Raw genomic sequence first — 25456 nt, 5'->3', positions numbered from 1 at the left:
TTGGTCTGTAATCTTCTTTTTTGTGGTTTGTCTTTGCCTGGTTTTGGTATCAGAGTGATGCTGCCCTCATAGAATGAGTTTGGAAGTATTTCCTCTTCTACTTTTTGGAAAACTTTAAGGAGGATTGTTATTAGGTCTTCACTAAATGTTTGATAAAATTCAGCAGTGAAGCCATCTGGGCCAGGTTTTTTGTTCTTGGATAGTTTTTTGATTACCATTTCAATTTCCTTGCTGGTAATTGATCTGTTCAGGTTTTCTATCTCTTTCTGGGTCAGCCTTGGAAGGTTGTATTTTTCTAGAAAGTTGTCCATTTCTTCTAGGTTATCCAGTTTGCTGGCATATAATTTTTCAGAGTATTCTCTAATAATTCTTTGTGTTTCTGTGGTGTCCATAGTGATTTTTCCTTTCTCATTTCTGATTCTGTTTATGTGTGTAGACTCTCTTTCTTTGTTGATGAGTCTGGCTAGGGGTTTATCTATTTTGTTTATTTTCTCAAAGAACCAGCACTTGCTTTCATTGATTCTTTCTGTTGTTTTATTCTTCTTGATTTTATTTATTTATGCTCTCATCTTTATTATGTCCCTCCTTCTTAGGGCTTTGGGCCTCATTTGTTCTTCTTTTTCTAGTTTCTTTAATTGTGAGTTTAGACTGTTCATATGAGATTGTTCTTCTTTCCTGAGGTAGGCCTGTATTGTAGTATACTTCCCTCTTAGCAGGGCCTTCTCTGTGTCCTACAGATTTTGCAGTGTTGCATTATTGTTGTCATTTGTCTTCATATATTGCTTGATCTCTGTTTTTATTTGGTTATTGATCCATTGGTTATTTAGGAGCATGTTGTGAAGCCTCCATGTGTTTGTGGCAGTTTTCTTTTTGCGTAATTTATTTCTAGTTTCATACATTTGTGGTTTGAGAAGCTGGTTGGTACAATTTCAATCTTTTTCAATTTACCGAGGCTCTTTTGTGGCCTAGTATATGATCTATACTTGAAAATGTTCCATGTGTACTTGAGAAGAATGTGCATTCTGCTGCTTTGAGGTGTAGAGTTCTGTAGATGTCTGTTACGTCCATCTGTTCTAATGTGTTGTTCAGTGCGTCTGTCTCCTTACTTATTTTCTGTCTGGTTGATCTATCCTTTGGAGTAAGTTGTGTGTTGAAGTCTCCTAGAATAACTGCATTGCATTCTATTTCCCCTTTTAATTTTACTAGTATTTGTTTCACCTATGTAGGTGATCCTGTGTTGGGTGCATAGGTATTTATAATGGTTATGTCTTCTTGTTGGATTGACCCCTTTTTCATTATGGAATGACCTTCTTTGTCTCTTGTAACTTTCTTTGTTTTGAAGTCTATTTTGGCTACAAGTACTGCAACTCCTGCTTTTTTCTCCCTGTTAGTTGCATGAGATATCTTTTTCCATCCCTTCACTTTTAGTCTGTGCATGTCTTTGGGTTTAAAGTAAGTCTCTTGTAGGCTACGTATAGATGGGTCTTGATTTTATATCCATTCAGTGACTGTATGTCTTTTGATTGGTGCATTCAAACCACTTACACTTAGGCTGATTATCGATAGGTATGTGCTTATTGCCATTGCAGGCTTTTCATGGTTACCAAAGGTTAAGGGTAACTTCTTTACTATCTAAGAGTCTAACTTACCTCACTTAGTATGCTATTACAAACACAATCTAAAGGTTCTGTTCTTTTTTCCCTCCTTTTCTTCCTCCTCCATTCTTTATATATTAGGTATTATTTTCTGTACTGTTTGTCTCCCTTTTTATTACCTCTGGTGACAGCTATTTTACCTTAGGAACAGTTCCATCTATAGCAGTCCCTCCTAAATACACTGTAGAGATGGTTTGTGAGAGCTAAATTCTCTCAGTTTTTGCTTATCTGGAAATTGTTTAATCCCTCCTTCAAATTTAAATGATAATCTTGCCAGATAAAGTATACTTAGTTTGAGGCCTTTCTGCTTCATTGCATTAAATACAGCATGCCACTCCCTTCTGGCCTGTAAGGTTTCTGCTGAGAAATCTGACGATAGCCTGTTGGGTTTTCCTTTGTATGTGATCTTATTTCTCTGTCTGGCTGCTTTTAATAGTCTGTCCTTATCCTTGATCTTTGCCATCTTAATTATTATATGTCTTGGTATTGTCTTCCTTGCATCCCTTGGGTCCCCAAATTGAGGAAGTTTTCAGCAGTTACTTCCTCAAAGACACTTTCTATCTCTTTTTCTCCTTTTTTCTTCTTCTGGTACCCCTATAATATGAATATTGTTCAGTTTGGATTGGTCACACAGTTCTCTCAATATTCTTTCATTCTTAGAGATCCCTTTTTTCTCTCTGTGCCTCAGCTTCTTTTTATTCCTCTTCTCTAATTTCTATTTCATTTATCGTCTCCTCCACCCTATCTAATCTGCTTTTAAAACCTTCCATTGTATATTTCATTTCTGATACTGTGTTCCGTAATGATTGGATCTCCAACTGGAATTCATTCCTGAGTTCTTGAATATTTTTCTGTACCTCCATGAGCATGTTTATGATTTTTATTTTGAAATCTCTTTCAGGAAGATTCATGAGATTGGTTTTTCATTTGCCTCTTTCTCTGGTGTACGTAGGATTTTGCTTTGAATGAAGGCCCTTTGATGATTCATGTTTGTATGTGGTGCCCTCTAGTGCCCTCAAGTTCTACTGTCTGGAGCTGCTCAGCCCTTGGAGCAATGTTGGGGGTTGCAGGGGAGTGGTGTTGGTGCCTGGAGGAAAGAAAGAGCTGTTTCCTACTTCCTGGCTGCTATACCTTTCACCACTGCCAGAACCAGGGGCTGAGTACACAGGTGTAAGCTTCTGTGCTTTGTGTTTGTATCTGCTTTAGGCATGGCTTCCCTTTGGCTGGCCTGACACCAGGGCAGGGTTTGCTGGTTTGCGAGCCAGGTGTGGGCTGTCTGGGAGGAAGGCACAGCAGTCTGCATATCATGGAGGGGGGCCTTGGAGCTGTGTAGCCAGCCAGGGGGCTGGAGTGACTGAAGATCGTGAAAGTTCCCAACCTGTTGGGCAGAGTGCACCTGGACAATTTTGTCTACCTTTCCTTTCTCCTGAGCAGTAAGCTCTGTGCAATCCTTGCCCATTTAGCCCTCCCTGTTAGGAAGTCTCTCAGACTGCCCGCCTTTCTTTTGTCCCAGAGCAGCTGGATATGGATCCCTGTTTTCCACAAGCGGCTGGAATCTCAGTCTCTCCAGGTGTTCTGCTTGTCTTAACTTTCCAGCCCCACTAATCACTAGAACACCATGCAATGTAGGTTTGTGCTCCCAGAGCAGATCTCCAGAGCTAGGTGTTCAGCAGTCCCAGGCCTCCACTCCCTCCCCACTCTGTTTCTATTCCTCCTGCCAGTGAGCTGGGATGGGGAAAGAGCTTGGGTTCCGCCAGGTCACAGCTTTGGTACATTATCCTGTTCCACGAGGTCTATTCTTTTCTCCAGGTTTATGTAGTCTGGCGGAGCCTTCTTTCCTATTGTTCTTTCAGGATTAGTTGTATTATATTTTCTTATTATATGCGGTTTTAGGAAGAGGCCTGTGTCTCACCTCTTACACCACCATCTTTAATCCTCCTTCACCAGTATTCTTGATGAAGACTTCAATGTAAGTCATAAACATGCTTACAGATATACAGAAAAAATTCATGATCTCAGGGAGGACCTGAACAAAAAGATAGACCTCCAGACAAGTTACTCAGAACTGAAGAATACAGTATCTAAAATGAAAAATACAATGGAGGGAATTAATAGCAGACTTTCACAGGTTGGAAAATTTGTAGGTGGTCTGGAAGTTAGGGAGCAAGGAAACAATGAAGCCAAAAAATGAAAAAAAGGATCCCTAGAAATGAAAGAGTAATAAGAGCTGTAGGACCAATCCAGTGAAACAATATTTGCATTATAGGGGTACCAAAGAAGAGGAGAGAGACAAAGGGATAGAAAGTCTCTTTGAGGACATAATTGTTGAAAACATCCCCAATCTGGGGAAGGAAACAAACACTGAGGTCATGGAAATGCAGAGAGCCCCTAATAAAAGAATCACAGGAAGACAATGCCAAGACATAGAATAATTAAAATGGCAAAGATCAAGGACAAGGAAAGAGTATTGGATGCAGCCAGAAACAGAAAAAAGATTACTTATAAAGGAAACCTCATCAGCCTATCAGCAGACTCTCAACAGAGACCTTACAGGCCAGAAGGGAATGGCATGAACTATTTAATGTAATGAAACAGAAGGATCTGAAACCAAGAGTACCCTACCTTGCAAGATTATCATTTAAATTTGAAACAGGGATTAAACAATTTTCAGGTAAACAAAATTTGAAGGAATACACCACCATTAAGCCTGCCCTACAGGATGTGTTAAAGAAACTGCTGCAGATGGAAATGTTCCTAAGGCTAAATAGCTATTGCTAGAGAAAAACCCATACTAAAGGTAGTAGACCAATTAATTACCAAGGGAGTACAAAATTAAGTCATCCACTCACATAGTTAGTCAAGGGATACACAAAAAGTGCAGTATATGACACCTACTAATATATGAAGTGTGGAGGAGTAAGCGGAAGAAGAAAGGACAAGAAAAAAGTACCTTTAGAATTATTTGAAATAGATAATCAGTGATTTAAGATAGACTGTTAGGTAGTAAGGAAGCTATCCTTGAACCTTTGGTAACCACAAATTTAAAGCCTACAATAGCAATAAGCACATATCTATCAATAATCACCTTAAATGTAAATGGGTGAATGCACCTATCAAAAGACACAGAGTGGCAGAATGGATAAAGAAACAAGACCCATATATATATACTGCCTCCAAAAGACTCATTTCAGACCCAAAGACATACAGACTAAAAGTGAAAGGATGGAAAAAGGTATTTCATGCAAATAATAGGGACAAAAAAAGCAGGAGTAGCAGTACTTGGACAAAATAGATTTCAAAATAAAAAGTAACAAGAGGCAAAGAAGTATAAAGGCCTCAGTCCAACAAGAGGATATAACCATTATAGATATCTGTGTACCCAGTATAGGAGCACCAAAAGATGTAAAACAAATACTAACAGAATTAAAGGAGGAAACAGACTGCAACACAGTCACTTTGGGAGACTTTAACATGTCACTCACCTCATTAGATCAACCAGACAGAAAATAAGTAAGGAAACAAAGGCACTGAACAATACACTAAAACAGGTGGACCTAGCAGACATATAACAGAACAACAAAAAAGATGTTACAGAATCATTGACTATGTTCTCCATACTGTACTACTGTCCCCGTGACCAACTTATATTGTGACTGCAAATATCTTGTGTAAATATTGTGATTGCACAACTTACATTGTGATTGTGCTCCTTTATTCCCCTCATCCTTCCACACTACCCACCACAACCTCTCCCCCTTGATAATTACTTCTTAGTGTCTATGAGTTTACTTTGTTTTGTTCTTTTGTTTCACTTTGTTTTATGCTCCACAAATAAGTGAAATCATATGGTATTTGTTTTTTTCCACCTGGCTTATTTCACTGAACATAATATCCTCTAGATCCATTCATTTTGTTGCAAATGGCAGGATTTCTTTTCTTTTTATGGCTGAATAATATTCTATTGTATATATGTACCACATCTTCTTTATCCATTCTATTGATGGACACTTAGGTTGCTTTCATATGTCAGCGATTGCAAATGATGCAGTGATAAACATAGAGGAGGATATATCTTTCAAATCAGGGATTTTGTTTTCTTTGGGGGAAATTCCTAGAAGTTGAGTTACTGGATCCTACTTTTAGTTTTTTGAGGAACTTCTGTGTTGCTTTCCATAGTGGTCGCACCAATTTAAATTCTCACCAACAGTGTAGGAGTGTTTCCATTCTCTGCATCTTTGCCAACATTTGTTATTTCTTGTTTTTTGGATAGTGGCCATCCTAACTGGTGTGAGGTGATGTCTTATAGTGGTTTTGATTTGCATTTCCCTGATGATTAGCAATATGGAGCATCTTTTCATGTGCCTGTTGGCCATCTTTATTTCTTCCTCTTTTTGTGGCCTAGGATGTGAACTATTCTGGATAATGTTCTATGTACACTTGAGAAGTATGTGTGTCCAGCTGCTTTTGGGCGGAATGTTCTGTAGATATCTGTTAAATCCATCTGATCTAATGTATTGTTCAGTGCCTATGTTAATTTTTCTGTCTAGTTGATCTGTCTCTTGGTTTGAATGGTGTGTTAAAGTCTCCTAAAATGAATGTATTGCAATCTGTTTCCCCCTTTAATTCTGTTAGTATTTGTTTTACATATTTAGGTGCTCCTATGTTGGGTGTATAGATAGTTATAATGGTTATATCCTCTTGTTGGACTGAGGCCTTTATCATTATGAAACATCCTTCTGTGTCTCTTGTTACTGTCTTTGTTTTGAAGTCTATTTTGTCTGATATAAGTACTGCTACTCCTGCTTTTTTCTCCTATTATTTGCATGAAACATCTTTTTTTCATCCCCTTACTTTTAGTCTGTGTGTGTTTTTGTGCTTGGAGTCAGTCTCTTCTAGGTAGCATATAGATGGGTCTTGTTTCTTTGTCCATTCTGCCACTCTGTGTCTTTTGATTGGTGCATTCAGTCCATTTACACATTTATGGTGATTATTGAAAAATATGTACTTATTGTCATTTTATTAATTGTGCTCCTTTCTGTTACTTTCTTCCTCTCTTATACCCTTCTCTTTGTTATTTGATAGTTTTCTTTAGTGTTGTGAATGGATTTCTCTTTTAATATTTTTTTGTGTGTATCTATTGTAGGCTTTAGTTTTGGTTACAAAATGTTCAAGGATAGCTTCTTTACTATATGTCAATCTGTCTTAAATTGTTGTTTATTTCAAACACAATCTAAAGGTACTGTTTTTTCTTATTCCTCCTCCACACTTTTTGTTTTAGATGTCATAATCTGCATTTTTTGTATTTCTCTTGACTGATTTGTGTATGGTTGATTTTGCTTTTGTTTTAATTTTGTACTTGCTTGGTGATTAATTAATCTACTACCTTTACTGTGGGTTTGTTTTCACTGGTGAAAACTATTTAGCCTTAGGGACATTTCCATTTACAGAAGTCCCTTTAACATATCCTGTAAGTCTCCCTTAGTGGTGGTATATTCCTTCAACTTTTGTTTATCTGGAAATTGCTTAATCCCTGCTTCAAATTTAGATGATAATCTTGCCGGGCAGAGGATTCTTGGTTTAAGATCCTTCTGTTTCACTACATTAAATAGTTCATGCCATTCCCTTCAAGCTTGTAAAGTTTCTTCTGAGAAGTCTGCTGATAGCCTGATGGTTTCTGTTTCTGGCTGCATTCAGTACTCTCCTTGTCCTTGGTCTTTGCCATTTTAATTATTATATGTCTTGGTGTTGTCTTCCTATGGTTCCTTTTATTAGGGGCTCTCTGCATTTCCATGACCTCTGTGTCTGTTTCCTTCTCCAGGTTGGGGATGTTTTCAACAATTATGTCCTCAAAAGAGACTTACTATCCCTTTGTCTCTCTCCTCTTCTTCGGGTACCCCTATCTTGTTTCATTTGGATTGGTCCTACAGCTCTCTTATTGTTCTTTCATTTCTAGAGATCCTTTTTTCTCTCTGTTTCTCAGCTTTGTTGTGCTCCTGTTCTCTAATTTCCATTTCATTGAGTGTGTCCTCTACTTGCAGTAATCTACTCTTTCATCTCTCCATTGTATGTTTCATTTCAGTTACTGTGTTCTTTAGCTCTGAGTAGCTTTTTCAGTTCTTCTGTCTCTTTGTTGAGGTCCTCACTGAGATCTTGAATGTTTTTCTGTAAATCTGTGAGCATGTTTATTACTTCTGCTTTGAAATCTTTATCAAGAAGGTTGATGATCTCAGTTTCATTCAGCCCTCTTTCTGGTGTCTTTTCCTGTAGTTTTGTTTGCAATATATTTATCTGCCTTCTCATTTTGTCAGGGTTTCTTTGTTTCTTCCTTTGTGTTAGATGGATCTAGTATGCTTTGTGACCTATAGAGTAATAGCTTTATGAAGGAGGGATCCTATAGGACCCAGAAGCTCAACTATGTTTACTGTCCAATGTCTGTTTCTGCTTTGTGGGATCCCCAGCTGTTGGCATGTAGTGGGCAGGGCAGCCTTTCTCTCTGTCTTCTGTAGTGGTCTGAGTCTGTACCATCTGTAGTGGTCTGAGTCTGTATCAGCAGTTTGCTTCAGTTGCAGCATTTGTGATACAAGCAGAAGCCTCTGCCGAGATCATTGTGGTGAGGCCACGTCTGCCCCACAGAGTTAATATGGTGGGTGTGGCCATTGTGTGGCTCTGTGGCAGGGCAGCAGAGGTGGTCCAGCTGGGCTTGGACACCTGCTGAGAGAATGGAGCTCTTGGGGCTGGCACCTGTAGGCATCTCCCAAGTTGGGCTGAAATGGGGCCAAGAAACCCTGGGAGAATCTCCCTCTGCCTGCCAGTTCTCAAAGTGTGATACTACTGCTTGTCTAAGTGGGTTGGCTTGCCAGCATTGTGTTCAAGGAGGTGCCTTGGGGTTGAGTTGCTAGTGAGGGGTATGGAGCATCTGAGGCTCCCGAAAGTTCCCAATCTCTTGGGCCAAGTGAGGGCTGAGTAGGTATCATCCTCCTGCCCTTTATCTTGAGGAGAGAGCTCCGGCCAACCCCTATCCCCTGGCACTCTTTCCACTGCTGGCATGTCTTTCAACCTGCCATCTCTGCTTTGGCAGAAAATGCCTGTCCTCCATAAGCAACTGGAGTCTCAGCCTCCCAAAGTTTTCCAGCTGTCCCTGGTGTCCAGCTACACTAATCACCAGAACCCAATGTAATGTAGACTTGTTTTCCTGGAGTACATCTCCAGGGCCAGGTGTGCAGTGTTCCTGAGCTCCTGTCCTCTCCCTGCTGTGTTCCTCTTTCTTCCTCCTGTGGGTTGGGGCAGGGGAGAGGACTTGGATCCTGCTCAAATGGGGCTCTGCCACTTTACCCTTTTCTGTGTGGTTTTATTCCCTGGGTGTAGGGGGTCTGTTGTGCAGTCTTCAGGTCGTTTTCAGGTTTACTCATATTTGCTGTTTTTTCTTTTATGTGTTTTTGGGAGGAAGTTTCTGCCTTGCCTTCTTTCTCCACCATCTTTTTTTCCTGTCCCCCGAAGTAGACTGTTTATCTGCAAGAATATACAGAAAACAAAGGGATGGGTGGTTTGGAATAATATTTATGAAAAGATATGAGGAAAAATAAATGTTATCCAGCATTTTCACTGGTCTAAATATTCTAGAGTGAAGGCAAAATAGAAACATTTCATATATAGAAATATGAATGTTACTTAGTAGTAACCCACCCACATTAAATTAAAAATTTCTATAATTTATGTAAGATGCAGAATAAAACTCAGGACAAAAAGTGCTGGGATATGAAAAAAACTTTGATGAGCAAGAAATGGATAAAATGTATTGGTAAAATTAACTATTGGTAGTAAAAATAGTAACTTTTTATATTAAATGCTAAAATTTTAGTCAAAATAATAAGATGAAATTTTCCAGTGCCTAAAGGATTTTTTCTTGTCCAGAGGAAGGTAAAGATACTGAATAACTTTATAGGTGGCTAGAAAGATTTATAGGAAAGTATGTATGTTAAATTTTTTAATGGAATCATTAAAGCAATATAAATATAATCTTATGAAAATAGAAATATATTATCATTAAATGTAAATCATTAAAACAATAGATGTATAATCTTATTCCAGACCAGCATGAGAGATGGAGTGGGAAGAGAATATAGAACACTTCAACAATCTAATAAATGGCAGAAAAAGCAAAATGAAAATAAAAGCAAAAAGATAATGGTAAATTGAAAACAGACAATAAGATGGCAGAAAACCAAATGTACCACTGAACAAGTATTCCAATTTCATGGTGTTGGGTATCATTTAAATACACTCATAATCTAAATGTACAGGAAGAGTTAATTTCTTTTTCATTATATTTTTAGAGATATATGTTCTGGAACCTCTACTATCTCTTCTACTCAAGGACTTTGCTCTTGTGATTATTCCCTTTAGTCTACCACAAAGGAGGTTTTTCTCTCCTTACTTCATCACTTCTAGCTATCTATGTAAACATAATCAATCTTTCCTTGATTCCATTCTCCTTTCTAGCTCCGGCTGAAGTCCCAAATAATTGCTTTCACTTTCTCATCTCCCATTCTCACCTCAGCCTTTTGCTTCCATCCTCATTTTTCCTGCTGTGAATGCTTTTGTCAGAAAGTTGCCAATGATCCTCATGTTGCTCATCTAGTTTTCACATTTATCCTCTTTTTTTTCCCCATGAAAAATACATAAATATGTACTCAGAAATCAAATGTTACTTTAAACATAGAGGCAATATAGGAGAGTGGTTAAGAGCATAGACTAATCAAAATGACTTGGGTCTCTGTCATTTTGTGGCTCCATGTTTAAAATACTAGCTGTGTGACTTTGGAGGAAGTTAAAAACTTCTCTGTGCCTCAGTTTCCTCATTAGTAAGATGAAGATAGTAGTACTTAATTCAGAGCTGTTTTGTGAGGATTAAATGAAATAATGTACATAAAGCACATAGTAGAGTACAAAGCTCATGGTAGATGTTAGTTATTATTAATGAACTCTGAAATATTATTTTATTATTAACTGAGGATATACATAAGGGAAATGTTTTAAGGGTAAGATTTTTATCACAAAATATTTGGTACATATAAAAGAACATATGTAATATATATGTAAGTTAGCAAACATAAAATCAACACCTGGGAATTTACCACCCAACCCAAGAACCTTGTATTCTTTTTTTCCAAGTATCATTGATAATAATACAATCTTATGTTGGTTTCAGATAACAGTGAGAAGTTTACATTCTTGATTAAATCCTCCTTGTATCCCCTTTCACCTTGTGTATCCATATGACTATCCTGAATTTTGTGTTTCAGTATCTATTTTAAAAGAAAGATTTAGACATTTGTATATATCCCTCATTGTTTAGCTTTTTATGTACTTTATTATGTGAAGGCTTATTTTATGTATTTTTTGTGATTCACTTTGTCATTAAATTTTGTTGCTAAGATTCTAATAGTATGTGTGTCTAGTTCATTAATTTTTATGGAGATAATTGTACATACACTTTTTTGGGTTGTAAGAATTAAATAAGCTGATACATGTAAAGTGCTTAAAATAGTGCTTGGCACATAATAAGGGTTCAAAGAAATATAGCCATTATTATGTTTATTGTTATTCACTGCTGTGTGAAGTGTTAATGATATAACATTGTTTTTTTATCTAGTCTCTGTACTTATGGGCATGTGGGTTCTTTCCAATTTGAAACAACAGAACACACTGCTCCTTTGAACATTCATATCCCTCTCCTTATACCCTTGTGCAAATTTCTATAAGCCAAGTAATTGACATGGAAGTAGAATTGGCTAGGTCATAAGTTACGCTTGTGTTGAACTGTATTAGATAATGCCAACTTGTTTACCAAGGTAATGTGCCTTTTTATATTTCCATCAGCAGCATATCAGTTCCCATTGCTTCATATCCCTACCAACATTAAGTATTGTTGTTTTTATCTTAATCTGATGGTTGTAAAATGGCATCTTGTGGTTTCATTTGGATTCTGTTAATGAGGCAGTCATCATACGTTTATTGGTTGTTGCTCCTTTCCTGTGCAAGTTTTATTATTGTATTCTGTCTTTTTTTCTAATGGTTTATCTTTTCGTTTTGATATGGAGAATACCTAGGAATACTTAGGAATATTTATCCTTTGTTGATTCTGTTTGTTGAAAATATTTTCTCCAAGTTTGAGTTTTTCATTTTTTATGAGATCTTTTGATGAACAAATGTTCTGAATTGTAATTTAGCAGAATATATCCACTTTTCCTTGTTTAAGAAATCTGTTTCTACCTTAAAAATATTCTATATTATTATTTATTAGGCATTTAAAGTGCCTTACCATTTAATCATTAATCTACCTGGAAATGGTCATTTATGGTATGAGGTTAATTAACCTTTTTGTTGGGCTGGCAGGTGTACAGTTGACCCAGTAATCACTTAATAGTTGTTCTTTCTTCATTGAAAAGTATCTCTAGAACAGTTTTGAGTAGAAGAATCAACAGTATGTGTCCTTGGTCTCCTTATTTTAAAGGAATGCATCTAAATTTTCACCATTGAATACAGTATTTGTTATAGGTTTGTTTTACTCTTTAAGGAAATTCCTTTATGTTCTAATTTTCTAAAAAGGTTTGCAACTTGCATAGGTGTTAAATCTTGTTAAATGCTTTTTTTTTTTTAGCTCTTGAAATGATTCTATAGCTTTTGTTCTTCAGTTTGCTAATGAGAGGAATTAATAGCTTTTCTAATGTTTAACTGTGCCTTCCTTCCCAGGATAAATCCAACTTGGTCTATGATATGTTACCTTTTTTATACATTGGCAGTTTATTAGCTAATATTAATTAAGTTTATAGGTTTGTGAGAAGGCAAGTCCTAATGTAACTATTTTATAAACTTCACAGCAGAAAATATAGGTGCAAAACTCAAAGCTCCACTTATTAAGCAAGAACCTCTCCAAGTAAGAGGTAAGTACATTTAATTGTACTTTTCATTATAATGGTGTTTTGAATTAAATATATAAAATTTATATAGATTTCTTTATAGTTATATTATTCTAAGGGTATAGTTCATTTTTACTTTTCTTTAAATATATTGACTGTAAGCATTTATTCTCTTATAAGCCAATTTTCTACTGTTTGACTTTGCATTTCAGTCATAAATTTTATGGTAATTGTTTCTTCAAAATTCTAAAGGCATAATGGCAAATAAAATCAATTGCTTAATCATTTTTAGAACAGTAATGTTATTATAGATTAAGAGGCCAAGACTTTCTAGGTACAGCTTGTTCAAATCCAGGTAGAGTTTGGACTTTTTTGTCTGATTTTATCTTCTAGGAGTAATTGAGTGATGAAAGAATTCTTGTTTGCAGCTCTCTTCTTTATAATGTGCTACAGCTCTCAATGAGCTATGGCTCCAGTTCCAAAAGCAGCATGATTCACAGAGGCAGTAACTGATTAAGAGCCCTGGGGCTTTGGCATCAGACAGAACTGGATTCCATTTAGGTCTTCTGTATGTGCCAAGACAGTTTATTTGACTTCTCTGAGCCATAGTTTTCTCCCTCAAAAGATAGTGCTAAAAATGAGACTTGTTTTCTAGGATAACTTTGGAGATCATATATAGTATACGGTCATAATTAAGAATAATGTTTCAGTGGCAGTCATATCCTCAATTATCTGGGCCCAGGATAGGCCAACAGAGATTTCTCTGTACTTTGAAGAAATTTCTTAAAAGTAATAAAAAAAAAACCCACATCTTTTTAAAGAAAGATGTAATTTTCTTCTCTGCCAAAGGAGCTTGTATAGATTTAGAATTTTAGGATTATTAGAGTAAGGCAGTTGAAACTCATGCAGAAAGACACCTGAACTTTCTTATATACATTTTTCAAGTAAGATTTTGGTTTTATATTGAGCTTTATTTTTGAAATGTTTATGTTGAGTATTATTTGTGCATTAGATTTTTAATGATGTGTTACTTTAGGAGTCTTTTTACCTACTGTAGTGATTGATAATTTAATATTAATTTGTTCTTTCAACTTGGAGGTACTACCGAAAACTCATTAACTAGTAAATATGAGAATAGAATATGAAGTGATTCATAATAGGATATTTGACAATTTGAAACACATGAGTTTGTTTTGTCCTTGCTTTTCAGATATTTGCTTATTCATATTATGTGATCAAAAGTTCACTTTATAATGATTTATAAAAATAGACTAATGTTGACAGTATTTTTTAATTCATAGACTATGCCAAGTCAGTATTTTGATATTGATGTCTCCAGCCTTATGAACAGTGTGATACTTCATAATATGAAAATAATGTGGTAGAAGGCAGTATGTTACCTATAACCTGTAATAAACTTTCTTTCATCTTGAACTGATAAAAATATCCTTATGTTTACTTCAGGATTGTTACATTATGTGAAATAGTCCAGTGGATTTCAGAGTTTTTCGATATCAACCCACGTAAATAATAATGACTTATTATATATAGATTATTACATGTAACAAACAAAAGTTTTCTCATTAAGTACTTACTCTTCTTTGTATGTAGTATTTTTTTATTTCTATTTTCGTTTTTAAAAAATGCTGGTTTCACTGCACAGTTTGAAAAACACTGAACTAGCGTGTAATTTTTTTATCAAAACTTTAGTTCATTTTCATTTAGATCCTAAGCAATTTAAATTGCATCAGTACAATTTAAACAGGCCAGTAATACCTATACAGGGTGTACGTTAGACACAAGGTTAGCATTTTGGCATCAGTTAAGATGAACTATGGTGATAAAAGCTAGATGTTTATAAATTAATTCTGTTCTTTTCTGTACTTGGAGACTTTTTTTTCCAATGCTATTCAGTGCATCAGGAAAAATATCAATTTTCTATGAAATTCATTAATGAAACCCACTTAAGTATCAGCATATGTTCATATTCAAATGTGACTTCCAATATGCGTATTTATTATGTTTTCCTATATTTTTGGTTTTAGTTAAAGCAATCCTTAAGAAGAGGGAATATGGACCAAAGTACACTCAGAATAATTTCATCACTGGAGTCAGAGCCATAAATGAGTTCTGCCTTAAGTCCAGGTAAAGTAATTTTTTTTAAATGTAGTAGTTTGCTCTGTCTAATCTAAATAACCATTTAATTCTTAAAATGGGTTACCTGGTACCATCTGTGTGGAAACTTTACCATGGCTTCTTTCTCAATCGAAAAAGTATTTTTATTCAATTAAAGAATGTTAAAATTGTTAGCCTAGAAAACTGAATTCTGCTTCAGCATGAACAATTCCAGTATTTCTTGGCTTCTTAAACTCAGAAAAGTAGGTTCTTTGAAACCTTTGTACCACACAAGAACCTCAGGAGTTGTATTGTCATGTTAAAATATGGAATTATTAATAAGATTATTTGCATATAAAGTTTTGGTTTTTTTGACCAGCAGAGTTGAGTACTTAATTTAGTTACATTTATGTTCACATTCCAGCTGTGGTTTCTGTTAAGTATAAGCTGTTTTTACTTTCTGGTATCTTTTGTTACTAATTTTCTTGTAATCATGTAGCTTTATTGAGAAATTGTCACAAATTTAAACTTTTCCTCCCCCTTTGTGTTTACCTAGAAAAACCGTATTTATTTATTGGTAATTTGGATATCAGATGATCTAATGTTTTTTCCCTCTCCTTCCTGGTCACACCCATTATGGTATAGTATCAAGAAGGAAGGATTCCTGTAATCAGTTTTATAACTTACATAACTGTTAAAACAGTGAACAGTTTAACATTGATGTAAAACTGTGCTCTGTTTCACGTAGAATATTTAATTTAGTTCTTGCAGAAATTTTGTTAAGTACAGTAGGTATTGCTGTGTTCGCATGATAGGCCCAAAAATATCATAAAAGTGTTAGTGACAAGCCTTACCTCATGTAAAGAGCCAGTGACAGAGACAGAACAGAATACCTATCTTTTGATACCTGGTCCAACCTTTTTTTTTACACCAGTATATAATAGTTGGTTATTGATTTACTTTAAACTCCAGGTTTAATTTCTAGAGGTTAGTATATTCCATAGTCACCAGATTTTTATTTATACGTCTTCATTGCTGTTAAAAAATTTCCTTAGGAAGACCAATGATCATATTGAGAATGACTGGTAGTGACTTGAAGAATATATTAACCTTTCAGAATTTAAGAGAATGGAAAATAATTAAATAGCATGGAATTGACATACTATTTATGACTCGACACCTATGAATGGTATTACCACTTAGTATATTAATCTGAATGTAAACAAATATGACTGTAAATTTTTAATTTACATTCTTAAGTAGAGGGATGATACTCTAATCCATGGTCTTTCCACTGTATTTTTTTTCCCTCACACATCAGACATTGCAGTTTGTGTCTGTAGCAGGTAAAATACAAGCACTGATGAAGGAATTGAATCACTATATATCATGTCATCTATATTAAGAAAATTCTTATTTTTACACTGTCTCTAGACCAATTTTTGTGTACAAAATTTCTTCTTTAATCTTTGTACAAATCTGTATAGCCTTTATTGATGAGAATCAGTGTAGTGTCTTTTATCTGCTCTTGATAATCCTTTTAAATACATAAACTGTGTGAACCTTGAACCTTATCTGAATAAATTCAATATGTTTCTTTCTTCAGCGATCTAGAACAACTTCGAAAAATCAGACGACGAAGTCCTCATGAAGATACTGAGTCCTTTACTGTATACTTGAGATCAGATGTGGAGGCAAAGTAAGAAAATAGTTCTTTTAGAATAAAAGTACAAGCCAAATTTGGGATTAATAAAAACATGGTTAAACAGACTCACTTTTTTAAGTGATCTTTTAAAAGCAGAATGTTTTTATATAGCAAACTTGTTTATCTGGGAGTTACTACTATGTACTCATTAACTAAAAATATGTCATAATTTATAAGAAAATTTGCTATTATATTTATTCTCATTGTTTAAATTTATTTAGAAAAGTTCCTTGCATGCTTTATGTTTTTCCTAAAGGACCTTATGCTTTGTTGTAGGATTCTCATGTAGTTAATCTAGATTTAAATGTGATTATAATATAGTCATTAAAACTGTCCATTATTGGTGGCCATGTGTGTATGCACAGATCTTTGGAAGTTTGGGGAAGTCCTGAAGCTCTTGCCAGAGAGAAAAAACTACGTAAAGAAGCAGAAATAGAATATAGAGAAAGTAAGTATATTTAATTGAAAGCTTAGTTAATCGAAAATAACTTGTAGATAAGACCTGTGCCTGTCACTGTGCACTCCTTAGTGGTTATACACTTCTTGGCTTTGGCTTGGTTTCCTTTAACAAATACCAGTTTTTGTTTTGGGGTTCAATGATTTTATAAAAACAATGTATTTTTTTGTTTTCTCCTCTGTAGCTTTTTGAAGACAATGAGTGGAAGAAAAGCTAGTTTGTGGTTTCTGTAGGACATATGAATATTAAAATTTGTTTGGTCTGATTTGAAGATTATATTTGTTCTAAGAATAATGGCATAGTGTTCTTATAGAAAAGTTTTATTAATTCAGCTACAATTTTCTACTTTAAGAATAAGAATCAAATTAAATCAGAAACAAAATGAGGCATTACTACAGAACAACAGTAACACAAAGGATGATAAGAGACTATTATGAACAAGTACATGTGAACAAATTGGAGAACCTAGGAGAAATGGATAAATTCCCAGAAAAATACAACTTTTGAAGCCTAAATAATAATGAAATTTAATCAGAGCAGGCAAATAATGAGTAAGGACATTTAAAATAGTAATCAAATATCTCAATTAATTCATTTAGCAGATACTGTCAAACATCTGCTATGAACCAGAAGCTGTGCTTGGTGCATGAGGTTTAATTGCAAATAAGCCTCTCAGGGAACTTAACAATCCATTGGTTTCGTGGCAAAGCTATTTTATAGAATTAAGTTTAAGATGTGATGTAAGTTATAGATAATTCTTTGATTTATATATATATATATATATATATATATATATATATAAACTTAACACATACATTATATATATATTTATATATAAATGTTTTGTGAATGACAAGAGTGATGCATGCATGCTTGTGATTTAAAAAGGAATACAGAAAAATGAAGAATAAAAAGCCTTTTATTTCCTGTAATACTGTCTCATTTTCCTTCCTAGAGATAACTTATAGACAATTGGTGTATATCTGTCCATAATATTTCTGATGCATTTTCAGATTTATATTTACATTTTTTCACTTAAACATAAATTGTGTGACACTGTACATACTGTTTTGCATCTTGCTCTTCATATGTACCAGTGTAATCATAAACATTTTTCTGTGTCTGCATATAGAAATCTATCTCTACCTTACTCTTTTTTAATAGCTGCATTGTATTTTATTGTATGGATATAGCAAGTTTTGTGTTCTCCAGTTTTTAACCATTATAATGAATACATTAGTGAATGCCCTCATGCTTTTTTAAAAAAAACATGTAATACTATTTTTCTGGGTATTTATGTAGGGTAAATGTTAATAGTGGAATTTCAGGGTCAGAGGACAAAGGTAATTTAATAGATCCTGAAGAATTATTCTCCAAGGAGAATATAGTACTCCCCTACCCTTTACATTTACTTTACCCTCACAGTGTATGAGGGTGGCTGTTTTTCCATACACTTGACGATGCTGGATAATAGCTGTTTGAACTTTTGTGTGTGATGAGCAACAGATGGTGCCTTTAATTTTGAGTTTCTCTGATTACTGTGGAGGTTTCTCTGATTACTGTGAAGGTTGGTTATCTTTTAATATGCTTATTGGGTTTTTTTTAGTTCTTCTGTAATTTTATATCCTTTACTAATTCTATCAGATTGTGTATTTTAAAATGGATTTTTATGAGTTTTTGGTGGATTTTAATGCTTAGTTTTATATGTTCTAAGTATTTTCTAACATTCCTTCTTCACATTTTGTTTTGTTCACTTCCTTTTTTAGTAGGGAAATTTCAGACATATTAGAAGTACAGTGGAAAGGGTAACAACCCCTCAAGGACCCTTTACCCAGCTTTACAGTTATCGAAAACATGGCCATCCTTGTTCTATCTATGTCCCACTTGCTAACCCTCACTCTGATTTCTTTGAAACTACCCAGATATTGTATTATTTTATCTGTAAATATTTCAGTATTTATCTCTTAAAAAACAAGATATTTTAGTTGGTTCATGTGATGATGATGGTTGGTCTGTTTCAGAAAAGTTAACTAACCACTGCCTGCAGTAGTAGTCTCTCAGTCTTACTATCCTCTAGGTTGCCCACTGGTTGAAGGTCTAAGATGGTTTTGCATGGCTTTAATTCTGGCAAAGAAGCTGCGTGGCCTTCTGCTGATGATTCTTTTTCTTGATAAAATTGAAAACATGTCTCTAGCTAATCTAGTCAAGAAGAATAAGGCATTTATTTGAGGTTCTTGTAGGCCTGAAATATATATATATATTAAGTTATCTGCATATTGAATAAGTATAGGTATCCCTGCAGAATCCAAGACCTTTAAATCATTGGTTTAACATTTTAAAAGTATTAAGGAGAGTTAGTGAATTGTAGTATCTAAGGGGTTTTGGTCTCTCAGAAGACGCAGTTGTTGACTGTATATCCACAGATAAGCTTTAGAGAGAACGGTACCTAAATCCAAAGGAGTGAAATATTTACTATCAGTGAAAGAAATAAATAGTGGAGTCTGGGAGCCCTAGAATGTTGGTTTCCCTCTTCAGTTAAAAGCTTCCATTGGCTTTCTTTTAGGAAATACAGGTGCTAAAATAATATACAATCATATGTTGTGCCAGTAGGGCATATTCCATTGGGGAATTAGATACACTACATTTATAATTCTCTGAAACTGATATGGTTAATGTGGCAAGATTAAAATAGAGATAGAGGTGCTAGTATCTTCAAAAAATGTACACATAATTTTCTTTGACAGTTGGGCTTTATTTAGGAGACTTAATAATTCTTCAACTATATTTCTAAATTCTGCATGGGACCAATACTTAAGAGCGGCAATATTTCCTTCCCATGATGAGTTGGTGAAATTTCTAAGTGGAAATTGTGCAACAGTTTTGGTCAGTAACACAGGAAGAAAAGGAATAGAGAGTCTCTTGAGAGTATGGGAGTTTAGAATCAAGATGGTTGTAGTGGCATAGGAAGGAGATCAAGGAGAAGGGGAAGAAGATGGAGAAGACATACAAGGACAGAGAGAACAGAGTGGGCAATGTAGCCGTGTTCAGAGTGTCCCATTTTTTGCCAGTGGAAGCACCTCATGTTGGTTCCTAAGTCCTTTTGTCATAACCCTAGTACTGTAGAATCCTTGCTTTTAGGTACAGTAAAATACTTCAGGTTAATTTTACACAACTCTTGTCCCATATTGGGAATCAGCCATCTCTAAAAGGAACCCTTTTTCCCTTTTAGTGGGAAATAAAATTGAGAGACCATAATCTGTGCATTATGGGTACTCATTTTCAAGAAATGGACAAATTTTCAAGTTCTTTCAGTTAAATACTTTTTTTTCTTGAGAGAAAACACATACATTATGCTGAAAAACTTAATCAGTTCTTTTCTTTGTTTTGTATCTCTTCTGTTACACTAAAAATCTTATTTCTTAACCATTAACATAATTAATTACATTTTTGGTTTATTCATATATATGTATGGACACATAGAATATAGTGTAGTTTCAAAGTAACTGTCAATATCATTGCTATCAGAGTGACTTAAGATATCTTTGCTTCTCTTTTTGTCTTTAGTACATATTCCACTAGGGGTGTATAGTTAAATCTCTATGTTTTAAAGTCACTTGAAATTTCTCTCTGTATGGGTAAACTATCAAATAGATAAAAAATTAGATTCATTTATTTTATGTTACTTTTGATTTTTAGAAATAATTTTTATTCACTGTTATTTTACAATTTTATAAACATTTACGTGATTCCAAAATCACATCTACCAGACAAAATACTACCAACAAATTTAGCTTCCATCCCTAACCTCTCCATCTTATTCTTGTCCTTTCACATAGATTACCATTTTAAAAATTAGTTTTAGTGTTATTTCTTCCTTTTTTTTTTTTTTTTTTGAGAGGGCATCTCTCATATTTATTGATCAAATGGTTGTTAACAACAATAAAATTCTGTATAGGGGACTCAATGCTCAATGCACAATCATTAATCCACCCCTATTTCTTCCATTTTTAAAAAAATGTAATGAGATAGCATACACACTTGCATTAGCCCCTCCCCCTTTTCATAAATAAAACATAGTATCCCTCCGCCTTTTCATAAGTAAGACATAGTATGCATACTTTCTGTCCTTGCTTTTTTACAGGACAGTATGTCCTCGGGAGCACTGTATAGCAGTAAATACAGACATTTCTTCATGCCTTTTATAAATACTGTACATTTTGGGGTATATTATAGTTTATTCAGTCATTCCCCCATAGGTTGTATCCAGTCCTTTGCTGTTAATAATGATACCATGAATAGCCCTGTATATATATTAAAGGAAATATTTAAAGTACAAAATTGGAGAAAACAATAGAAAAATATTTTTTCCTCTATGTTTAAACTTTGGGCTAAAAATGAAGGAATGGTTCTTATAGCTGGCCTAAGTAACTTACACCTTTTAGGTAATATTGAGAAGAGAATCTTAATCAAACTGCCTTTGTCTCATTGCAAATCCACATTTCTCTGTGTACATTAAGAAACAACATAAAATTGTATCATTTTAATAGTTGTAATTATATTTCAGAAGTGTTAAGTATATTCACATTGTTAAGAAACAGATCCCCAGAAATATTTTTTCCATAACTTTTTAAGTTGCAAAACTGTAACTATACTGTTAAGCAACAATTACCCTTTCCCCCAGTCCCTGGTAACCACTATTCTATTTTCTGTTTCTATGAATTTGACTAGTAGATACCTCATAAATGGAATCATACAGTATTTGTCTTTTTTACTTATTTCACTTGGCATAATGTTCTCAAAGTTCATCAATGTGACAGTATTCCTTTTTAAAGTCTGAATAATATTCCATTGTATGTATATATTATCTTTTGTTTATCCATTCTTTTGTCTATTGAAATTTTGGTTGCTTTCAGTTGTTGGCTATTCTGAATAGTGCTGCTCTGAACTTAGGTGTGTAAATAATCTTTGAGACTGCTTTTTTTTTTTTTTTTGATATGTACCTCGAAGTGGAATTACTAGGTCATAACGGTACTTCTGTTGTTTAAGTTTTTGAGGAACCTTCCTATTGTTTTTCATAGTGGTTGCACATTTTATAATCCTACCAACATGTACAAGGTCTCCAATTTCTGACATCCTCAACAACATTTGTTATTTTCTGTTTCTTTCTTTTGTGTTTTGTTTATAGTATCCATTCTGATGGGTATGAGGTGACACCTTATTATGGTTTTGATTTGCATTTCTCTGATCAGTGGTATGACTGTCTTAATGTGCTTTGGCCATTTGTATATCATCTTTGAAAAAAAGTCTATTCAAGTCCTTTTCCCATTTTTTAATCAGGCTGCAAATCTAGATTTCTTACCATAACCTGGTATTTTTGCTATAGGAGTATATTTAACGTAAAGAAAATAAGAAAAACAATTGTGTTACTCTAAAATGGGACTGATAAGAATAGGTATGAACTGAATATTTTGTAATTCTTTTCTTACAGGGCTATTTAGAAACCAAAACATACTAAGAGAATATGGAGACTTCCTGGGAAATACTAAGGTAAGGATATCTTTATGATAATGTTATATATGTATATGTTGCACAGTGAAATCCTAGTATCAGTCCATTGTGGGATTCTGGCATGTACTATGATTCTAATTCAAGATCTTGATCACCTTGTAATTTACTGAATCACAATCTATTTATTTCTGTCAGATTTTCTTTAAAAATTTAGAAATTGGGAATGATGACATTTCTAGTCATACCTTACTTGATATGTTTTTCTTTTCCATTCATTGTATTCAGAACTTCTCCATTTCCTCTCTGAGTCCTTTGTTTCTGGCACCCCAGTGTTGCACTGAAGGTATGGTCCATCCTTCAATGGTGGAGCTTTGTTTGTCTTGCAAGCCAGCATTTCCACCTTTGTGTCATGAGAGCTGCTGCCACTGGCTCTGTGGAATAATTTAGACTGGTGAGACAGCCTCCTGGGAGGATTTACTCTCAGCCCGTACTTATGTCTGTTGCACATGGAGGATCATCATCACCAGAATTTTGAATAGTAACTGTTGATTTCTGAAATCTACATCACTAGAGGTCTTTTGAAGATTAATGCACATCAGCCTTGATATGTTCTGGGTTTGGAACAGAATTACTTTCTATTACATTGTTTTTTTGTTGTAGTAGGATTAGTACTTAATTTCTCTCTACTGTTCTCATATTCCTGATAGGAGCACTTGATCTCCAATGGAAGATTGCTCCTTTCCTTCTCTAAAACATACAGAGCTAGACCTATTTGCCAGAATTCTCTTTTTGTTCTATCTGACCCATACACTTGTTTGTTTATTCTGTTTGTCTTATGCTTATGTGAACTCCAGTAGTGAGATGTATATAGATTCATCATATTCTTTTTTTTAAATTGAAATACCATTGATATACAGTCACTTATATCAGTTTCAAATATACAACACAGTGGTTCAACAGTTACCCATATTATTAAATCCTCACCCCTCTAGTGCAGTTACTGTTAAAGTAAAAGATGTTACAGAATCATTGGCTATATTCTCCATGCTGCACTACCATCCCCATGACCAACTTATGTGATTGTGAATTATTGGTGATTGAGAAGTTTTGTGTCCCTTTATCCTCCCATCCTCCTACCCCTCCCCCATGGTTGCCTCTCAGTGTCTGAGTCTACCACTGTTTTCTTCATTATGTCGTATTTTGTTTTATGTTCCACAAGTAAGTGAAATCATATGGTGTTTGTCTTTCTCACTTAGCTCATTTCACTTGGCATAACACCCTCTAGGTCCATCCATGTTGTTACAAATGGCAGGATTTCTTTTTTTATGGCTGAATACTATTCCATTGTGTGTAATTACACATCTTCTTTATCCATTCATCCATTGATGGCCACTTAGTATGCTTCCATATCTTGGCTATTGTACATAATGCAATGATAAACATAGGGATACATATATCCTTTTGAATCAGGGATTTTGTTTTCTTTGGATAAATTCCTAGAAGTAGAATTACTGGGTCAAATGATATTTCTGTTTTAAGTTTTTTGAGGAACTTCCATACTGCTCTCCACAGTGGCTACATCAATTTGCATTCCCACCAACAGTGTAGGAGGGTTTCCTTTTCTCCACATCCTCATCAACATCTCTTGTTTCTTGTCTTTTGAATAGTGGCCATTCTAGCTGCTGTGAGGTGGTATTTCATTGTGGTTTTCATTTGCATTTCCCTGATGATTAGTAGGCACTTTTATATTTAAAGCCATTAGCAGGTCCCATTGTATTTTCTCCAAAATAGACACCTAGTCTAAACCATCACCATCTCTGACCCGGGATTCCTTCCTAATTGATCGCTCCACCTTTGCTTTTGCCCCCATAATTCATTCTCTATATCATAAACTATACCTTCTTAAAACATAAATCAGACTATGTCAAGTATCTGCTTAAAATCATACAATGCTTTCTTTTTTTGTTTTTGTTTTTTGCCATTAGATTAAAAATCACACTTTTTACTATAATCTGCAAAGTCCTATGGGATATGGGCCCTGCCTTCTTTTCTGGTCTCAGCTTCTACTGTTTTCCTTATTCTTTATGCTTTTAGTCACACCAAGCTTATTTTTGTCCTTTCTATATACTAAACTTCTGTTCCCAAATCCTGAAGTATGCTGCATGCTTTGCCTAAAACCATTTTTTCAGATTTTTTCATGGCTGCTATCTTCTCATCCCTGACTACTCTAACTAAAATAACCCTTCCTATCATACACCCCACCCCACCACAAATACACATGTGTACGTGAGCACAAATAGACTATTCTTTCATCTCTCTGTTATATTTTCCATATTATAGTGCTCACTATATAAAATTATGTATTAGTTTATGGATTTATTCTGTATCTTCTTATACCAGACTGTGAGATCTATGAAGGCAGGGACTTTTGTTTACTGTCTTGTCCCAACATGTAGAACTGTGCCAAGCATATATAGTAGTTGCACAATAAATATTGCTTGAATAAATGACACAAGACACATGACAGTATATATGGGGTGCTTTAATAGAAATATAAAGTGCAATAATAGATATGTAACAGAGTATTTATTCTCTGGAGGGGACCAAGGAAAGCTTTACATAAAAATGTCACATTTGGCCTAACATGGAAGAGGACAAGTAAAACTTAGAATCAGAGGAAAAGATAGCATTCCAGGGAGAGGAAAGAGCAAGAGAAAAAACAGGAAGTATACATTGAAGGAACAGAAAAAGAACATTTAACTTGAGAAAAATATTTCCCTGAATATGTTTTTTCACTTTTTTTTTTTTCCATTTCTTTTGACCTGTTTTGGAATTAAATACATTATCACTTGAAGTCTTCAGTATTTAGAAAGTAGTAAGGAGTTAAATTAGAGGAGCAAACTTGGCTTTGGCTGTTCCTTGTTGAAAAGTTGCTCAGTAAATGGAAAATTTTATAGTATTTTTATTTTTAGTTCAATATATTTTTATAACTTTATCCTTTAGTTTCTGTGTAACCTGACTCACCTCCTTTTTAGAAGTATGCAAGACATGAATTACTAGGAAACAAAATAAAATTTGGAAAAGGACCCAGGTACAC

At 34.6% G+C, this 25456-nt stretch overlaps 1 protein-coding gene across 3 annotated transcripts in view; it reads left to right on the top strand.

Moving 5' to 3' along the window:
- SLC30A9 (solute carrier family 30 member 9) overlaps nucleotides 1-25456 on the top strand; it is a 96634-nt gene that overhangs the window by 20834 nt on the left and 50344 nt on the right. For 2 of the 3 annotated variants that reach the window (XM_037002748.2, XM_037002746.2), the window contains exons 3-7: nucleotides 12536-12598; nucleotides 14620-14719; nucleotides 16296-16388; nucleotides 16760-16842; nucleotides 22340-22398. In XM_037002748.2, the coding sequence (XP_036858643.1) occupies nucleotides 12536-12598; nucleotides 14620-14719; nucleotides 16296-16388; nucleotides 16760-16842; nucleotides 22340-22398 (398 nt within the window). The remainder of the gene's footprint in view (nucleotides 1-12535; nucleotides 12599-14619; nucleotides 14720-16295; nucleotides 16389-16759; nucleotides 16843-22339; nucleotides 22399-25456) is intronic. The other variant, XM_037002747.2, reaches the window with a different exon arrangement.

Source organism: Manis javanica, chromosome 5 (genome assembly GCF_040802235.1).
Source record: "Manis javanica isolate MJ-LG chromosome 5, MJ_LKY, whole genome shotgun sequence".
Classification (NCBI taxonomy): Eukaryota; Metazoa; Chordata; class Mammalia; order Pholidota; family Manidae; genus Manis; species Manis javanica.
This window is presented reverse-complemented; position numbering and strand designations above follow the sequence as displayed.